The sequence below is a fragment of the Balaenoptera ricei genome, chromosome 11 (assembly GCF_028023285.1).
Source record: "Balaenoptera ricei isolate mBalRic1 chromosome 11, mBalRic1.hap2, whole genome shotgun sequence".
Lineage (NCBI taxonomy): Eukaryota > Metazoa > Chordata > Mammalia > Artiodactyla > Balaenopteridae > Balaenoptera > Balaenoptera ricei.
Window position 1 is genome coordinate 101,710,487 of NC_082649.1, and position 12,439 is coordinate 101,722,925.

Below are 12,439 nucleotides of genomic sequence, written 5' to 3' on the forward strand. Positions count from 1 at the left end.
TACCATGACTGGATTACTCAGGCTTGATGTAAGAAAAGGAAACAATTTCTGCTTCTTCGAGACTTGTTTTGACTTTCCCTTCTGCACCTAATATGCAGGCACATGTAGCAGGCCTCATGTTTAAATCGCTAACCTGAGCATTTTCAGAGCTGCTAATCAGAGTCGATATCAGATACAGTGTGGTTTAACATCTATGGTTTAACAACGTTTTTCTCATAAAAGACTTATTTATACTCTACTCCGTTTTGGACTTCACTGTTGTTGCACAGTCATTTATCTAATAAGCATTTATTAAAGACCTCTTATGTGCTCAGTCCTGTGCTTGATGACATTGGTAAAATGGCGATAGTCTTAAATTTTTCCAAAATACTCCCAATTTTAAGTATTTTTACCTTTTTAATAAATAGTTACCATATCAGACCATATATCCCAACTTTTCTTTGGAAAAAAATGGGCACTGTAATTGTTAGGAATTCATGAGAAGATGAAGACTCACAGCGCATGCCCTCAAGGATCTGGCAGCCGCCCTAGAAGCATCATCTGGAGTCTTCAGGAAAACGAGACAGTCTATTAAGTGCTATTACAGGATTTCAGAGAGGAGATCAGAATTGAAAGGGGCAATTAGAGGAGAGATTTCATGGATGAGGTAGAATTTGACTTAGACCTCCAGGATATGTTGGGTTGGATTGGTAGAAAAGGAGAAAAGGTATTTCTGGAGGGTACTTAGCATAAACATTGGAGTGGCCTAGACTAGAGAATAAACAGTAAAGGGTCAGGTAAGTTTAGAACATGAGGGGGAGAGGCTAGAAGGGCCAGTCCAGCCATGCTGAAGCAAGTTTCTGGTGTCAGCCTGAAGAATGTGGACGTCATCCAGTGGGCAATGGGAAGAGAAGGTCAAACTGCCTGGGCTCACCTGCCAGTTGCCTCTGTATGACCCTGGGCAAATTACCTGCTTAGTTGGCCCTCAGTTTCCTTATCTAAAAATTAGGGATGTTGATACCCCGTAGAGCTGTTGTGAGGTTTAAGGGAAATACTGCATAAAGTTGTCCATCATGTTACCCAGCACTATATAGTGTTAGCTATAAATTATTTAGAGCAGTAAACTGATACAGTTAGAGAAGGGGTTTCAGAGGATAATAGGTATCCAGAACATCGATTGGAGAAGAGACTAAAGATTTGAGAGACTATTCTAGTAGTCTAAACAGGAAATGATACAGGCCTGACCAGAGCTGGTCAAGAAGAGATGGCGAATCTTAGATGCCAAGAAGGAAAAACTGATGGGTCTTGATTGCTGACTGGATGGTGTGGGCTCTAGCTGGCTTATTGGGTGTGAGTGTTTCATTGCTGGGGTTCAGACCCACCTCGTGGATCCCATGAAAGTCCTTGGAAGAAAGGAAAGGAAGTGTGGGTGTTCTTGCTGTGATCTGTGAGAGGTCGGGATTGTAGACGGAATGGGCACCCTCTGATGCAGTGGCACCAAGGACATTTCAAAGGCCCCCTGCCTCCTCCTATCTGAAATCCTCTTGGTAGAACAATTTTAGGCAGTGCTGTCATTAACAGACCATAATACTGGAGAGGGTAGCACTTCTGCTCTCCCGGTAGTGGAGCTGAAAAAGGGCCTGAAGGCCAGATCGGAGGCCCATGGGAATGGGGAACAGTTTTAATGTGGGAGTAGGGCTGGGGGGCCTGTCACAAGGGAGAGGAGCAGTGAAAGAGGAAGTGGGGTGTGCTGAAGACACGCTGAGCCTCTCACAGCCTTGCCTCCGAATCTCCCTCTTTGACATCACCATCTGCACACTCGGCAGCCCCCAGGCTTCATAGAGCGTTTCCCCCTTGCCAAATTCAAGCTCCAAATGCTCACTGCCTTTGGTACAAATGTTAGACAAACTGAAGTCACGTGCATCTTTGATCCTGTCGGGGCATAATCAGAATCACAGCTGGGAGGAGAGGAAGCCTGGGAGTAGAGCCATGTTGTTGGGTAAAATGCAATTATGCTGTTTGAGAGGGAAAAACAGCTTGGCCTTGAGCACTTTTACAAACATTAACATCTTACTCCTTCCCTCTGCTTAAGGAGGGTCCTGGGAAACAAAAGACTGCCCCCTCCTTCAAGTCCCTCCCTGTGGGAGTTCCAGCCCAGCCCAAAGAGTGGCTCTGACCCCTGAGTCAGCCCCAGAGCTGATCCCACCCCAGGGTTAACTCCACAGGAGAAGTGAGCCAAGTCTAGGCTAGTCACCTGGTGCAGCCCCCGCTGGCACTCCAGCCACTCTCTCGGGAGTTAGGTGTTGATCCTTCCTCAGGAAGCTGGGCCTGTGAGTACCAGGGGAGCTGGACCTTGGGCAGCCCCCAGAGAAGAAACCAGATGCTGTTGGAAGTCTCAAAGCTTCTAGAAAGAGTGTCTGCAAGGGAGTGAAATGAAAAGAGGGTAAGGAGGTGTCAGACACTCCTGTCAGAGTGGCTCTGAGCCCCAGACTGCGTACACTTCGGCCCCGGCAATGACCCAGAGGCTGAGAATCCCTTTAAGGCGTTTCCGGAACAGCAGAAACCCCTGGGCCAGATCCTGCTGGATCCCACCGGATCCCTCTGCAGCCATGCCACAGAGCCACAGGGTTTCTCTTTGGAATCTGCTTGGAGTTTTGTTTTTATCTCTTTTGCATTTTTGTCTTCCAGAGTGGAACACTTAAGGATCCGGACTCGAGCAAGACCCCACCTCAGCGGCCAGCCCCCCAAGGTTGTTTACAGTATATTCTCGACTGTAATGGCATTGCAGTAGGGCCAAAACAAGTCCAAGCTTCTTAAAGCGATTGGTAGTTAATTTTTCAAAGCAGAAATTTTAAGCCAAAAACAAACAAGGAAAGAAAGGAAAGCGGGGAGGGGAGCAACAGACCCTCCCATTGGTGCCATTTCTGCGTTTTTTCAAGGCTGACTGGACTGTGTTTTTCCTATGCAGTGTCAGCGCCTCTGTCTGGTTGTTTACCTGTTCCTGTTCGTGCTTGTAACGCTCACTTATGTTTCTCTGTATACCTTGTGACTCCAGGGCTGTTTGTCAACAGTGTACAAAAGAATTGTGCCTCTCCCAAGTTCAGTGTGACTAGCTTCTGGGTGGTTTGATAGTATATTTTAATTACATAATGTGGGGTGAAATAGGACTGGGGGGGGTGGACAGGGGAGAAACAAAGACCACAAAAATAAAACCCAACTCCCCTCCTTCTCCCCCCAGACTCAGATAAACCGCCCCCCACCCCCTGCTTACCTCCATGAGTGTGCTTGGGATCTTCAATGAACTGTGCTTTTTGCTTCCTTTCTGCATGACTAGGGTAAATAGATAGAAGTTTAAGAGATTTTCGAGGTCTGATTTCCGTAGCTTCATCCGTTGAATCTGAAGGCATCCATCTTTTTCTCCATTTGCTAAAATTTGGTGCATTTGAGTTTATGTGAATAGGCTGGCCGTGCCTGTAGAGCTCTTGTGTTTTTAGTGATGACATGAAATATAAAGAATAAGCTATTTCCAGGAATGTGTTCTGTATTTGACATTCCAGTGTACCCTTCGTTTTATTATTAACTAATTAGCTATGAGATTAGACAAAAAAAAAAAAAAAAAATGGGGCCGCTGATGTGCAATATCAAAGTGAACTTGTGAGTACTTTCCCTGTGTTCATCTTAGTCCCTCTAAGTTGTTTCTACTTTGCCGTTTCTGCATTGGCCATCTGTGCGCTTCTGTGGAACTGAGGCTGCTTCGTTTTCCCCAAAGCTTACTGTATACAGAGATGATTCTTTAGCAACTTGGGACATAGAATGCAGGGAGCTACTGAAAGTCTGGGAAGGATTCAACCATTCTTCTCTTGGCCTCTCCTGAGGCATCACGACACGGGAGCGAATCGAAACTGTCCCGTTTCCCTCGAGTGGGTACACTGCCTCCAGAACTCTGAGGTGGGCACCTGCTTTAGTTGTCAGCTGTTCCAAAAGCCCTCCAGAGTCCAGAGAATGAAGAGCTTTATCTTTCCTGAGAGGGACTGTCTCAGATTTTAGCTTGTGTGTTTGGGGCTGTGGTTCCACAGCGGTGGCTCTTAAAGAGCCCTCACCCGTTTGTCCTCTTTCCTCCGACATGCAGCTCCTGGGCAGGGATGAGGCAGTTACCAGACCAGGCCTCGGGTCAGTGCCTCATCTTGCCGTGTCCTGGCCAGGCCAGGATCGGGCACCAAGTGGCCTCCTCTAGCACCATGGGCTGTGGGAGTTCACGCCAGCAGTTTGCCTTTTAGAAGAAGTGCTTCTAGCTCTACTTTTGCATTCCCTCTCACTTCTGTACTGACATGTCACCTCTGTGGATTGCCAGGTTTGAGGAATAACTGGTGTTAGTGGTGTGTTACATGATTTCTGTGTCAAGGGGCACGTGCCCTGGTTTCTGTCTTGATTGCTGGCAAATTCTGAGCTACAGGGAAATGCACTGAGTGTGAATGTTCTTGTCCGCGATTCCTCCCTTAGACGATGTAGATGCCGATGGTAGTCGGTCTGTTGTAAATATATACATATATATGCAGTTAAGCACTTCCAGGTGGGTTGCATAAGAATCAGGTCCGTAAATACCTCCCAATCTGATGAAATGATAGAAAGGAATAAAGAAACATTTCCCAGAATGGAGGAATACATTTTATTTTTTTAATTTATTTTTGTCCAAGCGGTGAGCTGACGGTGGTGTTGCTTCTTTGCATGTGATCAGTGTGAACATTCAGGTGCTTTTCATGTGACATTTGTGAGCCACAAATACGAAGTTGCCGTTTGAATTTAGTCAGGCTCCAGGGTGGTGTCAGCCACGGTCTGTCAGGTGAGGGAGAAAGGGACTAGGGCTCCCTCCCAGTGCCAAACACAAGCAGACAGCACACCCTGACTGTCCTCTGCCCTCAGGCAGCATGCTAAGGACAACTCTGTGGCCTGGGGCATCCGTGTCACAGTATAGGATTGCCGTTCAGGTGTTTTGTACCCATTTCTTTTCTGATGTTGTCGCCTTTTTTTGTACCAATCCAGCTGGGAGAACCTCAGCCAATGCTGGAAGTGTGATTGAAGTACCTCTCTTTTGTGACTCTTGTACAGCTTAATGTGCAATAAAGGAAAAGTTATATCTGTCTTCAGTGTTAAGTTGTAAAGTTTCTGGCTATTCAAGCATCTCTGTACAGTTGGGAAAGCACTCAGGTTTCTGGTACAAGAAGCTGAGCTATCAACCTGCAGTACTTTACAAGAAAATGCAGATACAAATGATGTCAAACTTTGGAAAAGGCAAAAACTGGTTAATATGAAATGCTCTGCTAATCTATCATCTTCACTAGTTACCTGATTTGAACTTAGAACTTCTTCAACATGCAAAATTCCATTAATTTACTTATTTCCTTATTTATGTGTAACTCACCCTGGTATTAATTGGTCATTGATGATAAAGTGGAGTCCATGCCGTGTAGAGGGGAAACTGGCTTACAATCATGGATGTACTATGGTATAGACATACAGTTCTGCCTCTCCAGAGGGTACAGGTGTCCTGGCGTTTCTGTAAGCCCACGCCTCCCAGTGGGCACGTGAACGTGGACTCTGGGATTGAGACTGAGAAATGAGATCTCCAGGTCACCAGATGGTTTTCTGTCTCATGCTGGGAGAAGGGGATCCTGGTCCTTTTGGGGGGGCCTCTTCTTTGCCAAATGGTGCTCACAACATCTCCAGGGAGAGAATGGGACTTGGATTTCTGGAGGATTTCACCACATACACCTGGGAGGGACTGGAGCCCCTGAGGATGGTACTAAGAGGCAACTGGACATGAAAGGTCCTAGTCATGGGCATGAGTTAATGCTGAAAGGAAGCCCTGCTGGGGGTACGGCAATCAGACATGCAGGCGTGGAGCGGGACAGACTAAGGCCAACTCCAAAAAAACAATGTAAGTCAGTGATCATCGATGATCATGAGGCACAGAATACTTTTTGAAGAACTTTCTTGTCCATTGTCATCTTTGAAACACTACTATCTTGAAAGATAACTAAGACTAGGTCTTAATTTTTAACAGTTTTATGGTTGTAAACACCGAGGTCCAGAGAAGTTTGCTGACTTGCTCAGGGAGTTGCTGATAGACTATGTCTTGGGTTTTCTGACCCCCAGACCAGGGCTCTTTCCAGTGCCCTGTACCGTGTCTGCCGTGTGGAACTTGAGACCTCCTAGTACACCGTGGGCCAGGTTGGCCTGTACCTGAGGAACCTCTGGGGGAGAGGGGTGGTCCCTGTGGTCTGGGGGCCTTCCGTAAGAGAGCTCACCTCTGATGGGGGCCGCTCATCCCATGGTTTCTCCCCCGTGCTCTGCCCTCTGTTGTGACTGAGTCGCTGTGAGTCTGAGGAGGAGCTCGTAGTGGCAATGTCTGAGGGTAGCCAGGGACCCGCTCTGGAGCCCTTCAGAGCCTCGGGTGGCTTCTTGCCATAGAGCTTATCCTTTGGTAATTAAATAACCACACCCTTTGAGACGTAGATTCTAATAAGGAAACCCTCTGATATGGTTAAATTATGAAGTTTTTCTTGTACTGAACCTAGGGGGCCCTGGGCAACCCCAAGGAATGCAACCCCCAGGCAAGGTGCTGCGTCCACGCCGGCTCCCCCCTGGACCATCACTGCCACCTTCCTCTTCTTCCTCCTCCTCCTCCTCTTCCTCCTTCTCGGCTCCTCAGCGGCCGGGCGGCCCCACCACCCACGGAGATGCACCCTCCAGCAGCAGCTCCCTGGCAGAGGTCCAGCCACCCCCGGCTGCTCCACCACAGAAGCCCCAGCCTCACCCACAGCTCAAGTAAGAGACGACTCAGCAGCGCCTTCCCCTCCCCTCTTCCTGCCCCTCCTCTCAGGCCTTGGGCTCCAGAGCTGCTAGGAAGCACCTTCAATCAGACCTCCTCCTAAAGATATTTTTGTGGGGTTTTTTGGGGGTTTGGGTTTTGGTGGGTTTTTTTGTGGGGGGCATGGTTGGGTTGATTGGGGAGGGCAAGAAAGAGGGAAGTGAAAGTCTTAAGGTCTAGCTAGAAGCTCAAACCCTCCCCTTTCTTCCTGGGGAGTGGCAGTAAGGCAGTTACTACCCCCCTCCCATTCTTGTACGAGCTTAGGGTTTGCGTTGTTTTTTTTTTTTTTAATCCTCTCTCCCACTCTTTTTTCCATTCCTTTTCTCTGTGTGTATATGTGTCTTTCTCTTTCTTAAAAAAAAAAAAAAATTTAATTCTCTTTTCTGCCTCTGACTCACAGTTTAGGGTGTGCCAATCAGCAAGTCTGCCCAGAAGGAAAAGGGGGAAGTAGTTACATCCATTCTAACTTTCTACCTTCAACTTTGTCAGAAGGAGGTTGGGTTCTGGTGTGGTCATCAGAGCAGAGGCCCATATAGAGACCCTGAGGAACTCCATCCTCCTGGGTTCCCTCATTCCCAACAGTAACCCTAGAGACCCCTGTCACACTATCCTGCTTCAGAGGGCAGAACTGAGGGCCCCTAGGAAACAGTATAGCTGCACTTGGTAGGGACAGCACCTGGGTGCTCAGCTCCACCCTCCCCCAGAACCAGAGACGGCTCTCTTCAAGGTCCCCAACCACAGACCTCTGTCATGACTGTCAGCACGGACAGCTGCAGCCTGGGGGATTGGAAGCGTTCCGTGAGTGCATCTCAGTAAAGAGATGAAACTCTCAGGGACAGAGAACAGGGAGCTGTGGAGTTTGGGGCTCAAATGAGCCACTCAGAGATCATCTCTAGTCACTACACAGATGAGAAAACACTGCTGAGAGAGATCTGATTTTGTCAAAGCCCTTCTGCTAGTTAGCGGCAGAGCCGGGATGAGGGCTCGGGTGGTCCGGATGACCACCTTCTCTGGGTCTTCCAGTCCTGTATGATGGGAGGGCCGTCCCCCGGCCTTGCTCCGCAGCTCTGGCCAAGGGTACATTTCATGTCTCGCCTGCCTCACAACCTCCCCTCAACCCAGTCGTTTTCTTCAGCTGACTTTTTAATCTCGCCTACCTTCTCTTGAGCCAACTCTGGCCCCAGTCTGAGGACAGATCTGTGGGCTGTCACTGCCTTTGGGCTGAAGCTGTTGAATCGAGCCAGCCTCTGATGACAAGCGGGAGGCTTGTACCTGTGCCCTCGGCCTGTGCATGCCGAGGAGTCCCCGCTCCCAGAGGCCAGCATGTTGGGGCTCATCCCAGGCCCAGTGAAAGGCAGGGCACCTGTTCAGCCACTGCGGGAGAAGAGACAGGCTCATGCCCATGCAGAAGGGAGTTTCTGGGGCTGTGTCCAAGTTCAGGGGAGGGCTGGGAGAGCTGAGATACCAGGAGAGGAGTTCTGGAGCCAGGAACCAGCAGGAAGGAGACAAGCAGAAGTCAAGAAGGAGAGAAGACGGCCATGGAGACGCCAGACCACGTGTCCTCTCCTGCAGTGTTGGGCCTGGCCTCCCCTCCACCTTCTTGCCTTCATGGTTTTTCTCTCTGACTCACTAGTGTCTCAAGGGAAAAATTGGTCCCTAAAATGTGTGCAGTTTGGGGTTTTTCATTAGAAAACTACCCAGTAACCTTGTGTAGGCCTGATGTGTATCTCTGTTGCCCCTGGACACCCTGAAACTCACAGACCTCACATTAGGCTCCTCTGAGGAAGGCTGCCAGGGCGATTACGCCCATTGTAAGGACGGTAAATAGAGTTGTTAGAGTTCGTGCCAAGACAAAAGGCTCTTTTGGAATCAGAGAAAAAAGCAAAAAAGAAAGAGCTGAAAAGGCCTAGAGATCATTTTACCAGACATCTACATAACACAATTAAGAAACGAAACAAGAAACCGAGTCTCAGAGAGGCACGTGGCTTCCTAAGGTCAAGAGTGAGTGAGAGGCGGGACCAAGACTTTGACCCAGGTCTTCCGATGCTGGCTCTACTACTGGACAGTTGATGAGAAAGAGAGCACAAGAGTCCACCGGCCCCTGGTTGCTACATTTCATCCAAGGGGAAGGGTGTGAGATTCCTGGATTAGTTCTCACCAAGTTGGGGCTCTGAAATTTAGCCTGTGGGCCCTTTCGCATTAAGTAAAAGAAAGAGCCTTGAGCCACCCCTTCTTCCTCTTTCCCTTCTCCTTCCTTCTCTTCTCTCTTTCCCCCTTCTCCCTCTCTCCCACGCTGCCTCCATCCTTTCCCGTTTGAGCAGCACTGCAGGTGAAGAAAAGAGCACAGGGACCTCCCAGGGGCCGCTAGCATGCCCCACGCTGGCTTTCTCCTCTGTCACCCAGTCTCCCTGGGGTGGGAGTGGGCGTTCCGGTCGTGTATCCTCGTGTCACCGTCCTTCCCTGCCTCACTGGGAACACCACCCTCTCACGTTCTCTCTGGTTTTTATCTTCAAGCAAGTCGCAGTCCCTGACAAATGCCTTCAGCTTCTCTGAGTCCTCCTTCTTCCGGTCTTCAGCCAGTGAGGATGAAGCCAAGGCAGAGACCATCCGGAGCTTGAGGAAGTCCTTTGCCAGCCTCTTTTCAGATTAGCTCTCCAGACACACAGGGGCACCCGGCCCAACCGGGAAAGGCATCCAAGGCGTTTGCCAACAACAGTCAGCCACACTTGGTGGTGATGTCCCATGACCTTGACGTGTGTGGCCCCCTCCTCTGCTCTGTTGTGCTCAGTGATGTGGTGCAGCTCAGAAAGGACCAGGTGAAGGTCTCAGAGCAGCCGCCTACCCAGTGAGGGGCACCTGATGTCAGAGAGGATAGAGCTGCTTTCCTGTAGTCGTGAGAGCTTCCTCTGAGATCCTCGTTCGCTGTGACTTTAGTGGCCTTATTGTGATAGTGCCATCATGTCTTATTCTTTCTTTGAAACCAGGATTCCCTTCACTGAGGACACCTGGTTGCTTAACCGAGCTCAGATGCAGTGCTAAGCATGCCCCCCTGTAGTCAGTGCTACCTGTTTGGGGAGAATATACTTACCCCAAAATAACTCTCGGCTCTAAGTGTTAGGGACTCACCCACACCTGGATCCCTTGCCACACCTGTTTAGCTGTTGAAAACACACCTGCCCAGCACAGACGATTCCTCAGTTGCTGTGGTAGTGAAGCACCTGTAGTCTGCTGACCGGAGAGATCAAGGACCTACAGTCCCCCTGCCACCTCCGGCGCCGTTCTCCTGTGTGGGGCGCAGTGATCTTGAGCTCCTCCGAAACTGTGCTGTAGAGAATGCATGCCAGTATGCCAAGTTTTGTGTTCCTCTCCAAATAAATGTTAAGACCTTTGGTGTAATAAAAGCAGCAGCATTAACCAGCATTTGATTCAGCCATGAGGTCTCCCCTAGGCCACCCTTTTGACTGAGAGAGTGTACGTGAGGCATGCGCGTGTGTGTGCGCGTGAGTATAGGGAAGGGAAAAACCCAGGAGGGTGAAGCTGTTTGTGTCGGTGTGTGTGTGACTGTCTTTGCAAGTGGTTGAGAATACGGCTGTCCTGTAGATGCCCCCCAGGCTGCGCTTCCTGACACCGCCCTGGTAACTCAGCAGTTCTACCAGTTGTACTGAACGTGGAGCCTTTCGAATAAGCATAGCATCCTTGCTTCTGTAGTGGCCCAGTTGGAGGTACTTGTCTGGCCCATCAGTCTCCTCACCTAAAACCCACACGGAGGTGCCAATGAGGCAGGATGGGCCTGCTCTCACGAATGGGGTCCGCCACTCCCCCGGCATCCTGAAGAAGTCTGTGACAGAGGGCGGGTTTCGAGGGATTTCTCCATGGCTTCTTCGTGACTCTCGGTACTCAGGAGTATGTTCCAAAAAAACCACAAATGCTGTGAGAATGCATACCATGTCTGCATTGATATTAACATCTTATCTAAATAATTTCCTACACGTGTTCCCATCCTACTAACAACTCAACAAAATAACACCCATCCTAATGCTGCTGTCTTGCTAACTCCTCACAAGCAGTAGGTGCTGAGAAGTCAGAGAATGAAGTTCTCTGGTGCCAGGGTCTCCTTTCTAACTCAGCCCATGCTTCCAGGGTTGGAGGATGTAGACTTGTGCCTTTTTCCTACACTTAAAAAACAGCAGGTAGAACCTCCATTAAGTGACACCTGGTGGGGGCAGCCCTTATCCCACCACAGTGCACATAACTGGGGAACAAACAACCAACAAAACAAAAGCGGGGCAAGGCAGGTAATACCTGTGCTCAAGGGAATTGATCTTTATGGTTCCTTCCATTTCCAACCAAGAGTCTACCACTTGTAGTCACTTCTATCTCCCAGTTCCAAATATGTTTTAATAAGATGAATTCATTTCATCAAAAAGCATTTATTGAGCATTTAACATGAGCATAAACATTGTGATGGATTCAAGGAAATATTGACTAATATTTCCATAGTGCATACTAAGTTCCAGGCACAATCCTAAGTGATCCATGTATATCAGTTCATTTATTCCTCGCAACAACCCTACATTATAGGCACTATTATTATTTTATTATTATTTTACAAATGAGGAAATGGAAGCAAATCAAGAGTCAATAACTTGCCCAAGGTCACCCAACTGGTATGTGGTGGAGCTGGGATTTGAACCCAAGCAGCGGAGCCCCATGGCCTTGCCTACTTTGCTATATTACTTTTATTTAATCTAGCAGAGGCAACAAGACAATTTTATTAAACTGTACATAATGTGATAACAAAATTAGAGATGTACACAAAAATTCTTCACATCCATACCACCTCTCCTTCGCCTTTTCTCTATCCCTTGGCCCCAGGGAAAGGAGGGGTGGGAGAAGGTTAGGGTACTTGTTACCAGTGTTGACCCCTTGTCCTAGAACCATGAGTAACATACACAATGTATCTTATTCTGATCGAATATAACTCTGGTTCTTGAAAAATTACTCATTCTTCCACATGTGATGTCAGACCAAAAGCCACAGTGGCTTATTTAGAAAATGAGTCAGCCTGGAACTGCTGGGGTGTCAAAAGGGGGAGGCATTTACCATAGGTCATGCAGCTTCCTAGTCCAAAGGACACATGGATTCTATCCAACCCTTAGTAATGGGGTGGAGCCAGAGGTGGGGGAGTTCCATTCAGAAACATCACTCTTGGTATATAAAAAGATGGTCCCAGAGACTGGGAAATTTGCTACTCCCAACAATCAATAAATAGCTGATGAATACCATGATAAAAAAATTTTCTAAAGCTGGGCTCTCCAAAGGTTGGAGAGAGTCCTCTATAGATCTTGAAACCTTTGGTCTGTCAGCCAGTTCTGACCACTGTGCAACCATCACTGCAGCTGATGGGGATTCCCTACCCACATCCTCACCCCAGATGAATAGAGATAGACACTTTATCCCTGCCATCGTGGAATCCCCATCTCCTTGGGTCAAAATGAATTCAGTTTGCTTATCATTTATCTGTTCATAACTCTATTGTGTACTTACTAAGCTCAATAAATTCTGTGGGACGAATATAAAAATGAATTAAGC

General features: G+C 48.4%; 1 protein-coding gene across 1 annotated transcript in view; it reads left to right on the forward strand.

The window, feature by feature from the left end:
• SYN2 (synapsin II) overlaps window positions 1-9,527 on the forward strand; it is a 158,412-nt gene extending 148,885 nt beyond the window's left edge. The window contains exons 11-13 of the mRNA XM_059940399.1: window positions 2,668-2,728; window positions 6,555-6,804; window positions 9,362-9,527. Of these exons, the coding sequence (XP_059796382.1) occupies window positions 2,668-2,728; window positions 6,555-6,804; window positions 9,362-9,497 (447 nt within the window). The 3' untranslated portion in view covers window positions 9,498-9,527. The remainder of the gene's footprint in view (window positions 1-2,667; window positions 2,729-6,554; window positions 6,805-9,361) is intronic.
• Window positions 9,528-12,439: the final 2,912 nt, after the last annotated feature.